General features: G+C 47.9%; 1 protein-coding gene across 4 annotated transcripts in view; it reads left to right on the top strand.

The window, feature by feature from the left end:
* The window catches only part of PLA2G4A (phospholipase A2 group IVA), a 320,423-nt gene extending 310,897 nt beyond the window's left edge, over positions 1-9,526 (top strand). For all 4 annotated transcript variants that reach the window (XM_073582532.1, XM_073582533.1, XM_073582535.1 and 1 more), the window contains one exon: positions 9,183-9,526. In XM_073582532.1, coding sequence (XP_073438633.1) covers positions 9,183-9,305 — 123 coding nt within the window. In that variant the 3' untranslated portion in view covers positions 9,306-9,526. The remainder of the gene's footprint in view (positions 1-9,182) is intronic.
* Positions 9,527-22,324: the final 12,798 nt, after the last annotated feature.

Genomic DNA, 22,324 nt, shown 5'->3' with positions numbered 1-22,324 from the left:
CACTTGAGGTTTGGTGTTGTGTCCACGCTTGCAAGTGCATGCTGGTTAAATGTCTAAGCATGCAACTGGTATTCAAATTTTTCAGATTTTTCCCTCGGCTAAAGGTCTTTGCGCACTTCTTACAGATAACCTTGGCCTGATCATGAGGATTTTGTTCAAAAAAGTGCCACACTGCACTCTTCCTACTTTGGCAGACATTTTGCGGCCTAGCACGCTGTGATCTTTTGACCCTCTGGACAAGCTGTCCAGCAACTCTTTTGATGTTTGGAACCTGTCTTTGGAGTGCTCCGGGCCTGCCAGATAACAGCTGTTGCGATGTCGATGTCTGCTGCGGATGCTCCTCATCTGAGCTGTTGGAAACAGCACCCTCTTCCCCGAATGGATGCCAATCTGGGTCAACAACTGGGTCATCCATCACCTCCTCTTCTATGTCATGTGCACCTTTCTCTGTGTCACCGTGTATGGTGGTATAGTGTGCGGGAAGGGGCACCTGAGTCTCATCAGGGTCAAAATCTGGCTCTGTACACTGCGAGGACAATGTAGTGCTCTGAGTGAATGTACCAGCAGAATCATCCATCAGCGGCTGTGCATCAGTGCACTCCATGTCAGATTCATCTTGGCCTGGGTAATTCACCATTTGACTTGATAATCCAGGCATGGTATGTGAAAACAGCTCCATGGAGTAATCAGTAGTATGGCCTGCGTCATCCGTCAATCTTGGTTGGGGTGAAGGACACAAGGAAAGGTGTGGTTCATGAACATGAGCCTCCAATGACGACTCAGTGCTTTTACTTTTTACAACTGAAGAAGAGGAGGCGATAGAGCTGGAGGCTGAGTCAGCAATGTAAGACAAAACTTTTTCCTGATGCTCTGCCTTTAAAAGCGGTTTGCCAACTCCTAGAAAACTAAGCGTTCGAGGCCTTATGTAGCCAGACGATGACGCAGGGTCAGCACCTCCTGCATTCGGTCCTATTTTGCTTTTGCCACTACCATCAGATCCACCACCAACACCAACATTACCAGCTGCCAACCCCCGCCCAATTCCACGGCCTCTTCCACCAGCCTTCCTCAATTTTGGTAGAAATGTAGACAAAATCCAACAAACTATATAGTAATGTAAAACAAGGTACAAGGTGTCTATAGGACAGGGGAGTTTTAGAATTTCTGCACACACTTGTGGACAGTGGACACTTGTGGATTGTGTGCGGCCCACTGATATCTGAGCGCTATGTGACACGCTCGATGGCACAGCTGCCTGTGACCAAAGTGACGAGAGGATAATGGAGATTTTGAATCTCTGCGTACACTTGTGGACAGTGGACACTTGTGGATTGTGTGCGGCCCACTGATATCTGAGCGCTATGTGACACGCTCGATGGCACAGCTGCCTGTGACCAAAGTGACGAGAGGATAATGGAGATTTTGAATCTCTGCGTACACTTGTGGACAGTGGACACTTGTGGATTGTGTGCGGCCCACTGATATCTGAGCGCTATGTGACACGCTCGATGGCACAGCTGCCTGTGACCAAAGTGACGAGAGGATAATGGAGATTTTGAATCTCTGCGTACACTTTTGGACAGTGGACACTTGTGGATTGTGTGCGGCCCACTGATATCTGAGCGCTATGTGACACGCTCGATGGCACAGCTGCCTGTGACCAAAGTGACGAGAGGATAATGGAGATTTTGAATCTCTGCGTACACTTGTGGACAGTGGACACTTGTGGATTGTGTGCGGCCCACTGATATCTGAGCGCTATGTGACACGCTCGATGGCACAGCTGCCTGTGACCAAAGTGACGAGAGGATAATGGAGATTTTGAATCTCTGCGTACACTTTTGGACACTGGACACTTGTGGATTGTGTGCGGCCCACTGATATCTGAGCGCTATGTGACACGCTCGATGGCACAGCTGCCTGTGACCAAAGTGACGAGAGGATAATGGAGATTTTGAATCTCTGCGTACACTTTTGGACACTGGACACTTGTGGATTGTGTGCGGCCCACTGATATCTGAGCGCTATGTGACACGCTCGATGGCACAGCTGCCTGTGACCAAAGTGACGAGAGGATAATGGAGATTTTGAATCTCTGCGTACACTTTTGGACACTGGACACTTGTGGATTGTGTGCGGCCCACTGATATCTGAGCGCTATGTGACACGCTCGATGGCACAGCTGCCTGTGACCAAAGTGACGAGAGGATAATGGAGATTTTGAATCTCTGTGTACACTTGTGGACAGTGGACACTTGTGGATTGTGTGCGGCCCACTGATATCTGAGCGCTATGTGACACGCTCGATGGCACAGCTGCCTGTGACCAAAGTGACGAGAGGATAATGGAGATTTTGAATCTCTGCGTACACTTTTGGACACTGGACACTTGTGGATTGTGTGCGGCCCACTGATATCTGAGCGCTATGTGACACGCTCGATGGCACAGCTGCCTGTGACCAAAGTGACGAGAGGATAAGGGAGATTGGATTGCTTTTAAAAAAGCAGTTTGCGGAGCAGTGGGTAAACAGCAATGCCAGCGTGTCAGGAAGCCTTAAAAGGCAGCCCAACAACCAACACCACTGATACACCACAATATAGCCTCCCCTTGCACTGCACACACAGTGACTTGTGTGTTGTGCAGGCCAAATCGCTAGCAGCAGAAGCAGTTTTTTTGTCTTCTTCCCTGCCTAACGCTCTCCCTACAGAATCAGCAGCAACCTCTCCCTATACTAAGATCGGCAGAAGTAAGATGGCGGTCGGCGTGCACGCCCTTTTATACCCCCTGTGACGCCCACCAAAGCAAGCCAATCACTTGCATGCCCTTCTGAAAGATGGTGGTGACCCGTGCCTATGTCATCACGTTGCCCACAGTGTCCGTGGATCCTGATTGGCTGAAAAAGAGCGCAAAACAAACTTTTGAAACGCGACTTTGGCGCGTAAGTCGCCGACCTCGTGGCCGACCTCATCCTAGGGTCGGGTTTCGTTTCATGAAACCCGACTTTGCCAAAAGTCGGCGACTTTTGAATTTTTTCGACCCGTTTCGCTCATCTCTAGTCTTGACAAATCGGGTTGTACCAACACAGGGGCTGTAGTAAAACACTTCTTTAATGTAAGGAAGGAATTTTTTTGCCGCCACGGACCAATTTTTTACTTCTGCCCCTTTAAGAGTGAGGTCCGTCAAGGGTTTCACCACCTGCGAGAACCCTTTAATGAACTTCCTATAATAACTAGCGAAGCCCAGAAATCGCTGCAACCCCTTCAGGTCATGAGGCTGCACCCAATCTGTAATGGCCTGAACTTTCCCTGGATTCATGCGGAATCCCTCCCCGGATACAATTACACCCAGAAAAGATAGTTCTTGCATAAAAAATGAGCACTTCTCCAGCTTAGCATACAAATGGTTCTCCCTGAGTTGCATAAGAACCGTACATAGATGGTGTAAGTGTGACTGACTGTCTTCAAAGTAAATCAAGATGTCATCCAGGTAAATGACTACATAATGTCCAATCGAGTCAGAAAAAACAACATTAATAAAGTTCTGAAAAACAGCAGGAGCGTTAGTGAGGCCGAAGGGCATAACCAGGGTTTCAAACAGCCCCTCAGTTGTCAGGAACGCTGTTTTCCATTCGTCCCCCTCCCGGATCCTTATAAGGTTATAAGCCCCTCTTAGATCGAGCTTAGAAAACCATTTGGCCCCCGTGAGTTGGTTGCATAGATCAGGAATCAATGGGAGAGGGTACATGTTCTTAACAGTAATTTTGTTCAGTTCCCGAAAGTCGAGGCACGGTCGCAACCCATTATCTTTTTTCTATCCAAAGAAAAACCCCGCTGCCACGGGTGAGACAGAGGGCCGAATATGCCCCTTGCAAAGGCTTTCTTTGATGTACTCTTTCATAGCTTAGCGCTCAGGCCCGGACAAATTAAACAAACGATCCTTGGGTAATTTGGCTCCAGGTACTAAATCGATAGCACAATCATGTGGTGTATGTGGTGTATGCCTCAGCCTCGCTTTCGGAAAACACATCTTCAAAGTCTCTCAGGTACTCCGGAATACTCTCCAGAACAACAGATGACACATATACAGATTTTATCGGATTGACAAAAGGAACCGGGTTACAACACAGACCATTATCATTACATCCCCATCGGGTGATCTCCCCCTTCACCCAATCAATAAGAGGATTGTGGCGTTGCAACCAGGGTATTCCCAATACCAGTCCTGCAGGCAGATTATTCATAATGAAACAACTTAAATTTTCCACATGAATGGAACCCACTTTCAAAGAAAAAACTTCAGACATAAAACAAATTCCATCCCTGGTAAGAGGGGATGAATCCACAGCCACAATTTTAACAGGGTCTTTTAAAGTCACAACTTGGGCATCGATCAGATTAATGGAGGAACCACAGTCAACAGAGGCGGTAGTCATAACAGGACCGCCAGCTAGTTCCAATGCATCCTGGAGCACCATTTTTGTACGTGAGAAAAAAATGTACCTGGGAGTCTGGACAACCTCCTCGATTGTTGCCCAGACTCAGTCGTTTCTCTGATGGTTTCTCTGAAGAAGGGCAGGAGGGGCAATTCCTTTTCCAATGTCCAGAGGCTCCGCAGTAAAAGCATAGTAGATTGTCTCTACAGTGCCTTCTCTCTTTCTCCTTAACCGAGACTGACCCAACCTCCATGAGCTCAGATACAGGTGCAGTGTCACACAATTTGGGGTACAAGGGAGACTCTTGTTGCATCATTCCTCTAGCACGGCGTCTCCGGTCCATACGGACCGCCTGCATCATGGCGTCCTCCAGGGTATCAGGAGGAGGATGTGATGCCAGAACATCCTGCAGACGGTCAGACAGGCCCCTGCGGAACAACCCCCTCAGGGCGCCGTCATTCCATGATACTTCGGACGTCCAACGTCTAAACTCTGAGCAGAATCATTCAGCAGAGTGCCTCCCCTGTGTCACACTCATCACCATATCCTCTGCCAGATGCACTCTATCAGGCTCATCATAAATGTGCCCCAGAGCCTCAAAGAACAAATTCACAGACATACGTTCAGGAGCAGAGGAAGAGAGAGAGAAAGCCAATGCCTGTGGAGCCCCCCGAAGTAGGGAAATGACGACCCCCACCCTCTGGAACTCATCCCCGGAGGAGCGGGGCCTCAGAGAAAAAAAAGCTTGCATTCTTCACTGAACGACCTGAACTCCCTTTTATCCCCTGAGAAAGGGTCTGGCAATTTGACCGGATATTCGGGGGATGCCAATGACACATCTCTATCCCCAGCACTAGGAGACCCTGCAGCGACAGCCCCCTGCACAGTATCCACCAAATGTTGCTGGGTATGGGCTATCGTGCGCTGTTCTACATTAAGTTTGTGGAACATTTGGGTCAGGTGCTTGACCTGATCAGCCAAAGCTTGTATGGGATCCATGAGGATAACACACTTTTTTTTCTTTTTTTTTTTTTTCCTTCAGAGGAAAAAAAAACTGAAATGGTCAGCTATAATGTCAGGAACACCGAACTGCACTTGCTCACTGAGCCAGTGCGCGTGTCCTGAGTACAAAAGCAGTGCTCAAAGATACCTGTGGAGTGGGACAGCAGCAGTGACGATGTGTGCTTCAGATTATCAGGACCTGAAGCACGTGACTGCTGGGGGCATGACCTAAGCTCCACAGAGCTAGGAGCTGCAGGGAAACTCCTAGAAAAGTAACTATGGGACAAGTTACCAAGGGGCATAGACAGAGACAGAAACCAGATCAAGCAGGGGTCAAAGCATGAGATAGCAGGACAGTACCAAAGGGTTAGACAGCGAATAGTCAGGACGTAGCAATAGATCAGAAAACCAGAACGGGCCATGGACGGTACAATTGGGACAAACTGTAACTGAGTAACAATAGCCAAGCCAGGAGGTCAGAACCGGAGAAGACAATAGTACCAAACCGAGAGACGGAGTTCAGAGTGAGGGGACAGACAGAGTCATACACGGGAAACAAACAAGCAATGCAGTATCCACGCACACCAGGGGGTTCAGACACACAGCCAGAATAACAGTATAGCTTACAGGGAATCCTAGTCTGGAGTGAGTATAAATACCCCTCCCAGATCCAAAGAGAGGCCGGCAAAAGTTAACCCTGTGAGAACAGGACATTAACCATGTCCTAACCATGACACTGAGATGCTCAATTGGGTTTAGGTCAGGGCTCTAGCTGGGCCAGTCAAGAATGGTCACAGAATTGTTCTGAAGCCACTCCTTTGTTATTTTAGCTGTGTGCTTAGGGTCATTGTCTTGTTGGAAGGTGAACCTTTGGACAAGTCTGAGGTACAGAGCATTCTGGCAGAGGTTTTCATCCAAGATATCTCTGTACTTGGCCGCATTCATGTTTCCTTCAATTGCAACCAGTTGTCCTGTCCCTGAGGCTGAAAAACACCCCCATAGCATGATGCTGCCGCCACCATGTTTCACTGTTGGGATTGTATTGGGCAGGTGATGAGCAGTGCCTGGTTTTCTCCACACATACCGCTTAGAATTATCAGCAAAATGTTCTATCTCCGTCTCATCAGACTAGATAATTGTCACGCTCGTGCCTTGGCTGAATGGCGCGAACCGGGGGGTTGTGGCCCCACTGTGCCACAAACCAGACTACCCTGGAAGGGGCGTGACTACGACAGCTACCTAGGTCTTCACTGGAGCCTCTGATGGTGAGGTCAGGCTTGTGCGGCAGGTAGCTTTCGGGTGCCACTCCAGGGTGGTGTCTGGCTGTGGCTGCTGATCCCACTCGGGGACAAGTCACTTGGACAGGTGTGACTAACAGGCAGGCTGAGACACTGGGCAAGCAGGCATGGCTTGGTACACTGGCAGGCAGGCACGGCTTGGAGACACGGCTTGGAGTCACTAGGCAAGCGGGCACGGCTTGAAGACACTGGGCAAGCGGACACGGCTTGGAGACACTGGGCAAGCGGGCACGGCTTGGAGACACTGGACACGGCTTGGAGACACTGGGCAAGCGAGCACGGCGTGGAGACACTGGGCAAGCAGGAGTGGAATATGAAGGGCAGGTTTGGACCTGTACACACAGGAGGTGCAGGTATGGATATAGGCAGGAAGGAGTAGAATATGAAGGAACAGGTTTGGACCTGTTCACACAGGAGGTGCAGGTATGGATATAGGCAGGAAGGAGTAGAATATGAAGGAACAGATTTGGACCTTTTCACACAGGAGCTGCGGAGTAGGCTGGACTGCAAGGGAGCCGTGCAGGCAGAGCGGCTAGGGAGCCGAGCAGGCAGAGCGGCTAGGGAGCCGAGCAGGCAGAGCGGCTAGGGAGCCGTGCAGGCAGAGCGGCTAGGGAGCCGTGCAGGCAGAGCGGCTAGGGAGCCGTGCAGGCAGAGCGGCTAGGGAGCCGTGCAGGCAGAGCGGCTAGGGAGCCGTGCAGGCAGAGCGGCTAAGGAGCCGTGCAGGCAGAGCGGCTAGAGAGCCGTGCAGGCAGAGCGGCTAGAGAGCCGTGCAGGCAGAGCGGCTAGGGTGCAGATACACAGACAGGGAGAACACAAGGAAAGACATGGCAGAGAAGGAACCACAAACAAGGAGACTGACAGACAGCAGTAAGACTGAGTTCAGACAGAGACACAGGGACGAAGACACAAGGACCAGGATATTCTGCCTCCTGGCAGGCGGACAGAAAACAGACAAGGCACTGGGAACAAGACTCAAGGGCCAGGATATTTGCCTCCTGGCAGGCGGACAGAGAAATGCTAGGCAAGGTACCAAGACACAGGAATACGCAGTAAGAGCCTTCAGAGAAGGCAAGACATAGGACAGGGCCTGGCTAGCTCAGCAGCAAGGAGCTAACTGAGTTTAGACATTGCACAGGCAATGTTTGAGTGGGAGTGGCGAAACTAAATAGTTAAGGGCTCTAGGTGATTGGTAAGGGACATATTACACAGGTGCACCCTGACTGCATAAGAACCAGAGAGTTCAGGCGCCGCCCCCCTATACACACAGTCAGGAAACATGGAGAGCAAGCAGGAAAACAAGAGGCATAGCACATGGAGCTCAGGGCTGGCAACAGACAGAATTCACAGCATGGCTTGAAGCAGAAAGTAAGTTGGTGTGCGGGGGATGGGAGGCCATGTAGTGATGCCAGCAGGGTTGTTACAATAATCTTATTTCTCCTTCATGTGTTTTTTTTTTTTTTTTAGCAAATTCTATGCGGGCTTTCATATGTCTTGCACTGAGGAGAGGCTTCCGTCGGGCCACTCTGCCATAAAGGCCCAATTGGTGGAGGGCTGCAGTGATAGTTGACTTTGTGGGACTTTCTCCCATCTCCCTACTGCATCTGTGGAGCTCAGCCACAGTGATCTTGGGGTTCTTCTTTACATCTCTCACCAAGACTCTTCTCCCACGATTGCTCAGTTTGGCTGGACAGCGAGGTCTAGGAAGACTTCTGGTGGTCCCAAACTTCTTCTATTTAAGGATTATAGAGGCCACTGTGCTCTTAGGATCCTTGAGTACTGCAGAAATTCTTTTGTAACCTTGGCCAGATCTGTTGCTTTGCCACAATTGTCTCTGAGCTTCTTGGCCAGTTCCTTTGACCTCATGATTCTCATTTGGTCTGACATGCACTGTGAGCTGTGAAGTCTTATATAGACAGGTGTGTGCCTTTCCAAATCAAGTCCCATCAGTTTAATTAAACACAGCTGGACTCCAATGAAGGAATAGAACAATCTCAAGGAGGATCACAAGGAAATGGACAGCATGTGACTTAAATATGAGTGTCTGAGCAAAGGGTCTGAATACTTATTACCATGTGATATTTCAGTTTTTCTTTTTTAATAAATTTGCAAAAATTTCATCATTATAATTTGCAAAAAGTTCTACATTTTCTTATCCGTGAAGATGGGGTACAGAGTGTACATTAATGAGAAAAAATTGAACTTTTTGGAATTTACTAAATGGCTGCAATGAAACAAAGAGTGAAAAATTTAAAGGGGTCTGAATACTTTCCGTACCCACTATATCGTGCGTCTCTCAGATGAGGTAGCAAAAACGTGCTAACAGATTCCCATTTAATTTAAGTTAACTGTGGCATTGATTAAGATTGAAGAACACTGTTATACTGATTTACCTGTCTTCTATAGGTTCTGTAAGTGTTGCATTAATTTATACATTCCTTGTCTGTTTGCAGGTGATAAAGGAAGCAATTGGAGAAAGTATTGAGTACAGGAGGCAGCATCCATCTCGATGTTCTGTGTCACTCAGTGATGTTGAAGCTCGGAAATTCTTCAAAAAGAGCAAACCACAAAGCTGAGTTGTCCAACATACTGTGACATTAGCATAAAGGGAGAACTATTGTGTTGTGCATGGATGAGGAAGAAAGCCATGTGTGCTGCATGTGTATAAAGAAGCGTCATTATTTATCATCCTATCTAGATGTTATATTTAGATTTCTCATTCTTACTGTACCATTTTTGTATTGGAAATAAGCAAATTGTTAATTAACATTAAAAGATGAATATCTTTTCATTATTACCATGTGTCTTGTATATCACTATACATATATATTATATATATATATATATATACATATAATTTGAATTAATCCTCCTCAAGCCCCCTTCTCACATAGCGAGTTCACAAGCGTGATGATTTTGTGACACAACAGCGATCTCGCCAGTGATCTCACTACATGTGACACGCAGCGGCAATCGCCGCCCCCCCCCCCCCCCCGTTGGATATCGCTGATTGTGTTCGAGTGTCCTGGGCCATTTTTTCGTCATCGGCGTCCCGCTGGCCAGCACGCATCGCTGTGTTTGACGCTGACGAGGGACCTCGTTGACGACGCAGAACTCGGGGACGCAGGCGGGAGTCGTTTGAAAGGCTGCTGTGTGACAAGGTACCAACAACCGGCGAGGTCGTTACAAGGATCGCCAGATCGTTGCTGCGTCGCTGAAGAGGTCTGCTTGTTTGGCAGCTTACTAGCGACCATTTAGCGATGCACCAGCGATCCTTTCCAGGTTGCATCGTTGTCGGGATCGCTGGTGCGTCGCTAAGTGATCGTGACTAGAGTTGAGCGACTTTTGATTTTTTAGGGTCGCGTTTCGTTTCGTGAAACCCGACTTTTCCAAAAGTCGGGTCGAGCAAGATCGTCCGATTATAGGGAAAAGTCGGGGTCGTCACGAAACCCAATGTAAGTCAATGGGGAATAAAAGTCAGCAGTGAGAGGAGGACAGGAAACACACCTACAGTGCCCATTTGAATGCCAAAAGCATCAATTCTTCTTTCTTAAGCTTGTCAACTTTAATTAACTTCATATTACAAGTTACGCACTGAAAAATGGGGGTTATTTGGCTACAAACTGTGGGGGGGGAGGGCTGGCTCCAGGTTTTCATGTGCCCTGGGCGAAAGAGCGCCCCTTTAACACATACCACAACTCATCATGCTCCGATACGGCAGAGAAATAGTGGTATAGTACAATGAAAAATACCTCACTTTTTACATCTCATGACGAGGCCCATCTATTTCTCCATACAGAATCATTGGTCCCATATAATGTTTGAAACAGTATATGATGAGCTCCACATAATGCTACAGTATATGTTGGTCCCCATGGATGAAGCTCCACTGTCTTATGGGCCCAAATAATGCTCCAAACATAATGGGCCCCATTTCTAATGCTCTAGTGTATAATGGGCCCTGTAAATGCTGCTCCAGTGTCTGATGTCCACCTTTGGAATGTTCCAGTGTATGGTGGGCCCCATCTATCATTCTCCAGAGTATAGTGCTCCCCAAAAATTGCTGTCCCAACATTGAAAACAATCAAATAAGTCTCCTCGCTAGGGAATCCCTGTACTTGTCTGGACAGGTGCTGTAGCTTGCTTAACAGCTCGCCAGCCGTTCTCACGGCCAGTATGGATTGCACGTGATTGCACAAAGGTTAGAAAGGGTACCGTATCCCTGGATAACATGTATGGATAGCGTACACATTCAAAATATATGTCTCAGGAGGCAGGCTCAGACGGTGTCAGGCCCAGTATGGATTGCACGTGATTGCACAAAGGTTAGAAAGGGTACCGTATCCCTGGATAACATGTATGGATAGCGTACACATTCAAAATATATGTCTCAGGAGGCAGGCTCAGATGGTGTCAGGCCCAGTATGGATTGCACGTGATTGCACAAAGGTTAGAAAGGGTACCGTATCCCTGGATAACATGTATGGATAGCGTACACATTCAAAATATATGTCTCAGGAGGCAGGCTCAGACGGTGTCAGGCACAGTATGGATTGCACATGATTGCACAAAGGTTAGAAAGGGTACCGTATCCCCGGATAACATGTATGGATAGCGTACACATTCAAAATATATGTCTATACAGCATGAGGCAGGCTCAGACGGTGTTAGGCCCAGTATGGATTGCACGTCATTGCACAAAGGTTAGAAAGGGTACCGTATCCCCGGATAACATGTATGGATAGCGTACACATTCAAAATATATGTCTATACAGCATGAGGCAGGCTCAGACGGTGTTAGGCCCAGTATGGATTGCACGTCATTGCACAAAGGTTAGAAAGGGTACCGTATCCCCGGATAACATGTATGGATAGCGTACACATTCAAAATATATGTCTATACAGCATGAGGCAGGCTCAGACGGTGTTAGGCCCAGTATGGATTGCACGTCATTGCACAAAGGTTAGAAAGGGTACCGTATCCCCGGATAACATGTATGGATAGCGTACACATTCAAAATATATGTCTATACAGCATGAGGCAGGCTCAGACGGTGTTAGGCCCAGTATGGATTGCACGTCATTGCACAAAGGTTAGAAAGGGTACCGTATCCCCGGATAACATGTATGGATAGCGTACACATTCAAAATTTTACTTTTTACAACTGAAGAAGAGGAGGCGATAGAGCTGGAGGCTGAGTCAGCAATGTAAGACAAAACTTTTTCCTGATGCTCTGCCTTTAAAAGCGGTTTGCCAACTCCTAGAAAACTAAGCGTTCGAGGCCTTATGTAGCCAGACGATGACGCAGGGTCAGCACCTCCTGCATTCGGTCCTATTTTGCTCTTGCCACTACCATCAGATCCACCAACAACACCATCATTACCAGCTGCCAACCTCCGCCCAATTCCACGGCCTCTTCCACCAGCCTTCCTCATTTTTGGTAGAAATGTAGACAAAATCCAACAAACTATATAGTAATGTAAAACAAGGTAAAAGGTGTCTATAGGACAGGGGAGATTTAGAATTTCTGCACACACTTGTGGACAGTGTACACTTTTGGATTGTGTGAGGCCCACTGATATCTGAGCGCTATGTGACACGCTCGATGGCACAGCTGCCTGTGACCAAAGTGACGAGAGGATAATGGAGATTTTGAATCTCTGCGTACACTTTTGGACACTGGACACTTGTGGATTGTGTGAGGCCCACTGATATCTGAGCGCTATGTGACACGCTCGATGGCACAGCTGCCTGTGACCAAAGTGACGAGAGGATAATGGAGATTTTGATTCTCTGCGTACACTTTTGGACACTGGACACTTGTAGATTGTGTGAGGCCCACTGATATCTGAGCGCTATGTGACACGCTCGATGGCACAGCTGCCTGTGACCAAAGTGACGAGAGGATAATGGAGATTTTGAATCTCTGCGTACACTTTTGGACACTGGACACTTGTAGATTGTGTGAGGCCCACTGATATCTGAGCGCTATGTGACACGCTCGATGGCACAGCTGCCTGTGACCAAAGTGACGAGAGGATAATGGAGATTTTGAATCTCTGCGTACACTTTTGGACACTGGACACTTGTAGATTGTGTGAGGCCTACTGATATCTGAGCGCTATGTGACACGCTCGATGGCACAGCTGCCTGTGACCAAAGTGACGAGAGGATAATGGAGATTTTGAATCTCTGCGTACACTTTTGGACACTGGACACTTGTAGATTGTGTGAGGCCCACTGATATCTGAGCGCTATGTGACACGCTCGATGGCACAGCTGCCTGTGACCAAAGTGACGAGAGGATAATGGAGATTTTGAATCTCTGCGTACACTTTTGGACACTGGACACTTGTAGATTGTGTGAGGCCCACTGATATCTGAGCGCTATGTGACACGCTCGATGGCACAGCTGCCTGTGACCAAAGTGACGAGAGGATAATGGAGATTTTGAATCTCTGCGTACACTTTTGGACACTGGACACTTGTGGATTGTGTGAGGCCCACTGATATCTGAGCGCTATGTGACACGCTCGATGGCACAGCTGCCTGTGACCAAAGTGACGAGAGGATAATGGAGATTTTGATTCTCTGCGTACACTTTTGGACGCTGGACACTTGTAGATTGTGTGAGGCCCACTGATATCTGAGCGCTATGTGACACGCTCGATGGCACAGCTGCCTGTGACCAAAGTGACGAGAGGATAATGGAGATTTTGAATCTCTGCATACACTTTTGAACACTGGACACTTGTAGATTGTGTGAGGCCTACTGATATCTGAGCGCTATGTGACACGCTCGATGGCACAGCTGTCTGTGACCAAAGTGACGAGAGGATAATGGAGATTTTGAATCTCTGCGTACACTTTTGGACACTGGACACTTGTAGATTGTGTGAGGCCTACTGATATCTGAGCGCTATGTGACACGCTCGATGGCACAGCTGCCTGTGACCAAAGTGACGAGAGGATAATGGAGATTTTGAATCTCTGCGTACACTTTTGGACACTGGACACTTGTAGATTGTGTGAGGCCTACTGATATCTGAGCGCTATGTGACACGCTCGATGGCACAGCTGCCTGTGACCAAAGTGACGAGAGGATAATGGAGATTTTGAATCTCTGCGTACACTTTTGGACACTGGACACTTGTAGATTGTGTGAGGCCCACTGATATCTGAGCGCTATGTGACACGCTCGATGGCACAGCTGCCTGTGACCAAAGTGACGAGAGGATAATGGAGATTTTGAATCTCTGCGTACACTTTTGGACACTTGTAGATTGTGTGAGGCCCACTGATATCTGAGCGCTATGTGACACGCTCGATGGCACAGCTGTGACAAAAGTGACTAGAGGATAAGGGAGATTGGATTGCTTTTAAAAAAGCAGTTTGCGGAGCAGTGGGTAAACAGCAATGCCAGCGTGTCAGGAAGTCTTAGAAGGCAGCCCAACAACCAACACCACTGATACACCACAATATAGCCTCCCCTTGCACTGCACACACAGTGACTTGTGTGTTGTGCAGGCCAAATCGCTAGCAGCAGAAGCAGTTCTTTTGTCTTCTTCCCTGCCTAACGCTCTCCCTACAGAATCAGCAGCAACCTCTCCCTATACTAAGATCGGCAGAAGTAAGATGGCGGTCGGCGTGCACGCCCTTTTATACCCCCTGTGACGCCCACCAAAGCAAGCCAATCACTTGCATGCCCTTCTGAAAGATGGTGGTGACCCGTGCCTATGTCATCACGTTGCCCACAGTGTCCGTGGATCCTGATTGGCTGAAAAAGAGCGCAAAACAAACTTTTGAAACGCGACTTTGGCGCGTAAGTCGCCGACCTCGTGGCCGACCTCATCCTAGGGTCGGGTTTCGTTTCATGAAACCCGACTTTGCCAAAAGTCGGCGACTTTTGAATTTTTTCGACCCGTTTCGCTCAACTCTAATCGTGACCCTTACTCCATCAGCCTCCTCGCTATTATCATGATCCGGTATGAGATCCTGATAGAACAAAAAGTTACACTGACAAAGATGCAGCCAGTTGAGTGTACCAAGTCATAAAGGGCATGCAAAAACATAAATTGAAGAATATAATGCATGTTGGAAGCTGTAATCTAGGCTCTAGACAAAAGCCTCCAACATATATTTGCCTTAAACACACAGCTTGGTAATAGGTCAATGGGTCATCCAAATGCTATTCCTAGGAGCAGAAAAACAGAAATGCCAATGCTGTTGTGAGACTACAATATTTTCCTTTTCCACCCTCCATGTGTGTAAAGCAAACAGGCTTTTCCTCATGAGATGGTAATGATCCGCTCAGGACTCTGGGCCACATCTCAGATAAGATATATCCCATTTTATCCTTTTTTTCTCCCCTTCCCTCCCATATCATTCAGTGCCACTGATTGAGGAAAATTGCATCTACTTACTCAGTGCCCCATTTCCTGATCTATTGCTTACTTAATAGATTGAGAGTTTAATGTTCAGATTCTATTCCACTGAAATAATACAGCTAAAATATAAAGTACAGGTTCTGTAAGCTGCAAAAGAGGCATCGTTGGACGTACCAGAATAATAGGAATAATTCGTTTATGCACATGTATAGCTGATTAATCTATAATTTAAATACTGAAGTTATAAAAACATTTGCTTCCATTTAAAATCATTCAATTAGGCAACACTGATCAAATATAAATCTGTAAATATATTTATTTCAAGGATCTTATTACACAAAGTGTTGAATAATATAATACTGGAATCGATGTTATTACAGTGCTGAGGTCCTGATTTCAAATCCAACCAAGGACAACATCTGCAAGGAGTTTGTATGTTCTCCCCTTGTTTGTGTGGGTTTCCTCCAGGTACTCCGGATTCCTCCCACATTCCAAAGACATACTGATAGGGCTCACAATTCCTATCAGGGACTGCGATAATAATGTCTGTAAAGTGCTGTGGAATTAATGGCGCTGTAGAAGTGAGTAAAAAGAAATAAAATAAATATTACAATCTGAAGGTAATGAGTCTATAGTACTCTACATAATGTACCTTAGTAATGTCATCAAGGTGAATTATGGTATCTGTATTCACAAGTGACACGTTTCACAACTAAAGTTCACAAAAAAATGTAGTACGCTCTTGTGTTTCAGATATACAAAGAATGGCTGAATAAGCATACAGTTGTGTGAAAGTGTTCGCCCCCTTCCTGATTTCCTATTCTTTTTCATGTTTGTTACACTTAAATATTTCAGATCACAAAACAAATTTAAATATTTGACAAAGATAACACAAGTAAACACAAAATACAGTTTATAAATGAAGGTCTTTATTATTAAGGTTTAAAGAAATCCAAACCTACAGGGCCATGTGTGAAAAAGTAATTGCCCCCTAAACCTAATAACTGGTTGGGCCACCCTTAGCAGCAATAACCGCAATGAAGCATTTGCGAAAACTGGCAATGAGTCTTTTTACATCGATCTGGAGGAATTTTGGCCCACTCATCTTTGCAGAATTGTTGTAATTAGAGTTGAGCGAAACGGGTCGAAAAAATTCAAAAGTCGCCGACTTTTGGCAAAGTCGGGTTTCATGAAACGAAACCCGACCCTAGGATGAGGTCGGCCACGAGGTCGGTGACTTATGCGCCAAAGTCTCGTTTCAAAAGTTTGTTTTGCGCTCTTTTTCAGCCAATCAGGATCCACGGACACTGTGGGCAACGTGATGACATAGGCACGGGTCACCACCATCTTTCAGAAGGGCATGCAAGTGATTGGCTTGCTTTGGTGGGCGTTACAGGGGGTATAAAAGGGCGTGCACGCCGACCGCCATCTTACTTCTGCCGATCTTATTATAGGGAGAGGTTGCTGCTGATTCTGTAGGGAGAGCGTTAGGCAGGGAAGAAGACAAAAGAACTGCTTCTGCTGCTAGCGATTTGGCCTGCACAACACACAAGTCACTGTGTGTGCAGTGCAAGGGGAGGCTATATTGTGGTGTATCAGTGGTGTTGGTTGTTGGGCTGCCTTCTAAGGCTTCCTGACACGCTGGCATTGCTGTTTACCCACTGCTCCGCAAACTGCTTTTTTAAAAGCAATCCAATCTCCCTTATCCTCTAGTCACTTTTGTCACAGCTGTGCCATCGAGCGTGTCACATAGCGCTCAGATATCAGTGGGCCTCACACAATCTACAAGTGTCCAGTGTCCAAAAGTGTACGCAGAGATTCAAAATCTCCATTATCCTCTCGTCACTTTGGTCACAGGCAGCTGTGCCATCGAGCGTGTCACATAGCGCTCAGATATCAGTGGGCCTCACACAATCTACAAGTGTCCAGTGTCCAAAAGTGTACGCAGAGAATCAAAATCTCCATTATCCTCTCGTCACTTTGGTCACAGGCAGCTGTGCCATCGAGCGTGTCACATAGCGCTCAGATATCAGTGGGCCTCACACAATCCACAAGTGTCCAGTGTCCAAAAGTGTACGCAGAGATTCAAAATCTCCATTATCCTCTCGTCACTTTGGTCACAGGCAGCTGTGCCATCGAGCGTGTCACATAGCGCTCAGATATCAGTAGGCCTCACACAATCTACAAGTGTCCAGTGTCCAAAAGTGTACGCAGAGATTCAAAATCTCCATTATCCTCTCGTCACTTTGGTCACAGGCAGCTGTGCCATCGAGCGTGTCACATAGCGCTCAGATATCAGTAGGCCTCACACAATCTACAAGTGTCCAGTGTCCAAAAGTGTACGCAGAGATTCAAAATCTCCATTATCCTCTCGTCACTTTGGTCACAGGCAGCTGTGCCATCGAGCGTGTCACATAGCGCTCAGATATCAGTAGGCCTCACACAATCTACAAGTGTCCAGTGTCCAAAAGTGTACGCAGAGATTCAAAATCTCCATTATCCTCTCGTCACTTTGGTCACAGGCAGCTGTGCCATCGAGCGTGTCACATAGCGCTCAGATATCAGTGGGCCTCACACAATCTACAAGTGTCCAGTGTCCAAAAGTGTACGCAGAGAATCAAAATCTCCATTATCCTCTCGTCACTTTGGTCACAGGCAGCTGTGCCATCGAGCGTGTCACATAGCGCTCAGATATCAGTGGGCCTCACACAATCTACAAGTGTCCAGTGTCCAAAAGTGTACGCAGAGATTCAAAATCTCCATTATCCTCTCGTCACTTTGGTCACAGGCACCTGTGCCATCGAGCGTGTCACATAGCGCTCAGATATCAGTAGGCCTCACACAATCTACAAGTGTCCAAAAGTGTACGCAGAGATTCAAAATCTCCATTATCCTCTCGCCACTTTGGTCACAGGCAGCTGTGCCATCGAGCGTGTCACATAGCGCTCAGATATCAGTAGGCGTCACACAATCTACAAGTGTCCAGTGTCCAAAAGTGTACGCAGAGATTCAAAATCTCCATTATCCTCTCGTCACTTTGGTCACAGGCAGCTGTGCCATCGAGCGTGTCACATAGCGCTCAGATATCAGTGGGCCTCACACAATCTACAAGTGTCCAGTGTCCAAAAGTGTACGCAGAGAATCAAAATCTCCATTATCCTCTCATCACTTTGGTCACAGGCAGCTGTGCCATCGAGCGTGTCACATAGCGCTCAGATATCAGTGGGCCTCACACAATCCACAAGTGTCCAGTGTCCAAAAGTGTACGCAGAGATTCAAAATCTCCATTATCCTCTCGTCACTTTGGTCACAGGCAGCTGTGCTATCGAGCGTGTCACATAGCGCTCAGATATCAGTAGGCCTCACACAATCTACAAGTGTCCAGTGTCCAAAAGTGTACGCAGAGATTCAAAATCTCCATTATCCTCTCGTCACTTTGGTCACAGGCAGCTGTGCCATCGAGCGTGTCACATAGCGCTCAGATATCAGTAGGCCTCACACAATCTACAAGTGTCCAGTGTCCAAAAGTGTACGCAGAGATTCAAAATCTCCATTATCCTCTCGTCACTTTGGTCACAGGCAGCTGTGCCATCGAGCGTGTCACATAGCGCTCAGATATCAGTGGGCCTCACACAATCTACAAGTGTCCAGTGTCCAAAAGTGTACGCAGAGAATCAAAATCTCCATTATCCTCTCGTCACTTTGGTCACAGGCAGCTGTGCCATCGAGCGTGTCACATAGCGCTCAGATATCAGTGGGCCTCACACAATCCACAAGTGTCCAGTGTCCAAAAGTGTACGCAGAGATTCAAAATCTCCATTATCCTCTCGTCACTTTGGTCACAGGCAGCTGTGCCATCGAGCGTGTCACATAGCGCTCAGATAGCAGTAGGCCTCACACAATCTACAAGTGTCCAGTGTCCAAAAGTGTACGCAGAGATTCAAAATCTCCATTATCCTCTCGTCACTTTGGTCACAGGCAGCTGTGCCATCGAGCGTGTCACATAGCGCTCAGATATCAGTAGGCCTCACACAATCTACAAGTGTCCAGTGTCCAAAAGTGTACGCAGAGATTCAAAATCTCCATTATCCTCTCGTCACTTTGGTCACAGGCAGCTGTGCCATCGAGCGTGTCACATAGCGCTCAGATATCAGTAGGCCTCACACAATCTACAAGTGTCCAGTGTCCAAAAGTGTACGCAGAGATTCAAAATCTCCATTATCCTCTCGTCACTTTGGTCACAGGCAGCTGTGCCATCGAGCGTATCACATAGCGCTCAGATATCAGTGGGCCTCACACAATCCAAAAGTGTCCACTGTCCACAAGTGTGTGCAGAAATTCTAAATCTCCCCTGTCCTATAGACACCTTTTACCTTGTTTTACATTACTATATAGTTTGTTGGATTTTGTCTACATTTCTACCAAAAATGAGGAAGGCTGGTGGAAGAGGCCGTGGAATTGGGCGGGGGTTGGCAGCTGGTAATGATGGTGTTGGTGGTGGATCTGATGGTAGTGGCAAGAGCAAAATAGGACCGAATGCAGGAGGTGCTGACCCTGCGTCATAGTCTGGCTACATAAGGCCTCGAACGCTTAGTTTTCTAGGAGTTGGCAAACCGCTTTTAAAGGCAGAGCATCAGGAAAATGTTTTGTCTTACATTGCTGACTCAGCCTCCAGCTCTATCGCCTCCTCTTCTTCAGTTGTAAAAAGTAAAAGCACTGAGTCGTCATTGGAGGCTCATGTTCATGAACCACACCTTTCCTTGTGTCCTTCACCCCAACCAAGATTGAAGGATGACGCAGGCCATCCTACTGATTACTCCATGGAGCTGTTTTCACATACCATGCCTGGATTATCAAGTCAAATGGTGAATTACCCAGGCCAAGATGAATCTGACATGGAGTGCACTGATGCACAGCCGCTGATGGATGATTCTGCTGGTACATTCACTCAGAGCACTACATTGTCCTCGCAGTGTACAGAGCCAGATTTTGACCCTGATGAGACTCAGGTGCCCCTTCCCGCACACTATACCACCATACACGGTGACACAGAGGAAGGTGCACATGACATAGAAGAGGAGGTGATGGATGACCCAGTTGTTGACCCAGATTGGCATCCATTGGGGGAAGAGGGTGCTGTTTCCAATAGCTCAGATGAGGAGCTTCCACAGCAGACATCGACATCGCAACAGCTGTTATCTGGCAGGCCCGGAGCACTCCAAAGACAGGTTCCAAACATCAAAAGAGTTGCTGGACAGCTTGTCCAGAGGGTCAAAAGATCACAGCGTGCTAGGCCGCAAAATTTCTGCCAAAGTAGGAAGAGTGCAGTGTGGCACTTTTTTGAACAAAATCCTCATGATCAGGCCAAGGTTATCTGTAAGAAGTGCGCAAAGACCTTTAGCCGAGGGAAAAATCTGAAAAATTTGAATACCAGTTGCATGCTTAGACATTTAACCAGCATGCACTTGCAAGCGTGGACACAACACCAAACCTCAAGTGCCACATGTGCAACTGATCACAACGAAGGTAGTCAGCAACGCTACATTGTTTCCCCCACTGTAAGCCCACCGGTTAGCACAGCAGCAAATGTTGAGGTGTCGTTGCAAGGCCACAGCAGTCAGGGAATCCCACTGTTATATCAACGAAAGACTGATTCTAGGCCATCAGAAAGAACACCAACTCCATCACCATCATCAACCCTCTCTCAGTCCGCCCTGTCCACCGCTACTTCCACCATATGCAGCTCTCAAGTCCAGCTCACCCTCCCAGACACTATGAGTAGGTCAAGAAAGTACTCAGTCTCTCATCCGCGTACACTGGGTTTGAACGCCCACATTGCCAAACTAATCTCGTTTGAGATGATGCCCTTTCGGTTGGTGGAAAGCACAGCTTTCCGCGAACTCATGGCCTATGCAGTACCACGCTATGACCTACCCAGTCGCCACTTCTTCTCTCGCAAAGCCATCCCAGCCCTCCACCATCATGTGAAAGACTGCATTGTCCATGCACTCAAGCAGTCAGTGAGCGGAAAGGTGCACCTCACAACTGATGCATGGTCCAGTCGGCATGGCCAGGGCCGTTACGTGTCCATCACTGCGCACTGGGTTAATGTGGATGCAGGGTCCACAGGGGACAGCGGTGGTGGGACAGTGCTGCCTAGCCCACGGTATAGGAAACAGTTGGCTGTAGGCGTTCGACCCTCCTCCTCCTCCTCCAGAAGCGAAAGCTCATCCACAGAGCGCAGTCGTACGAGCACTCCATCTGTAGCTGCCACTGTTGCACACGAGGTGTCCCCCTATCGAGCAGCTAGTGGAAAGCGTCAGCAGGCTGTGTTGCAGATGATGTGTTTGGGCGACAGACACACCGCCGAGGTGCTGGCCGAGTACTTGAAGCGACAAACTGAGTCATGGCTGGGCAGTGTACATCTTGAGGCAGGCAAGGTAGTTAGTGATAACGGCCGTAATTTTGTGGCAGCCATAGCCCTTTCAAAACTCAGCCACATACCTTGCTTGGCTCACACATTGAACCTGGTGGTGCAGTGCTTCCTCAAAAATTATCCGGAGTTAACAGCCCTGCTCCAGAAGGTGCGAAGACTGTGCGCGCACATCCGCCGGTCGCCTGTACACTCCGTTCGTATGCAGAAGCTGCAGCGATTGCTCCACCTTCCCAACCACCGCCTCATTATCGACATTGCAACAAGGTGGAACTCCACCCTGCACATGGTGGAGCGGCTGTGCGAGCAGAGGCAGGCCATAATGCATTTGTGGGAGGATACACGGCCAGGCACTTTGAGAGCAGACATGGAGTTGACAGGCGTGCAGTGGTCGAAGCTGAAAGACCTTTGTAAAGTCCTTCAGTGTTTTGAGGAATGCACACGGCTGGTAAGCGCAGACGACGCCATCCTAAGCATGAGCATCCCACTTATGCGTCTGCTCATGCAAACTTTGACGCACCTTAAGGAGCAGGCATCTGCAGCCAATGTTGATGAGGAGGAAGAGGAGGAGGGAATCCTTGATGACATTCAGCCATTGTCTGCTCAGGGACCTCTCCTGGACGAAGTGGAGGAAGAAGAGGAGGAGGAGGAGGAGGATGATGGGGATGATTACTTAGGGGAGGAGGATGCATCTCGTGGGGCAAGTGAAAATGTTGGCGTGGCAAGGTCTGGTACAGGGTTTGTGCGTGACTGGAGGGATGTGGATTTGCCAGA

Source organism: Dendrobates tinctorius, unplaced genomic scaffold (assembly GCF_039654945.1).
Source record: "Dendrobates tinctorius isolate UK_male_01 unplaced genomic scaffold, ASM3965494v1 ptg000072l, whole genome shotgun sequence".
Classification (NCBI taxonomy): domain Eukaryota; kingdom Metazoa; phylum Chordata; class Amphibia; order Anura; family Dendrobatidae; genus Dendrobates; species Dendrobates tinctorius.
The sequence above is the reverse complement of the archived record's forward strand: the minus strand, read 5'-3'. Positions and strand labels throughout refer to the sequence as shown.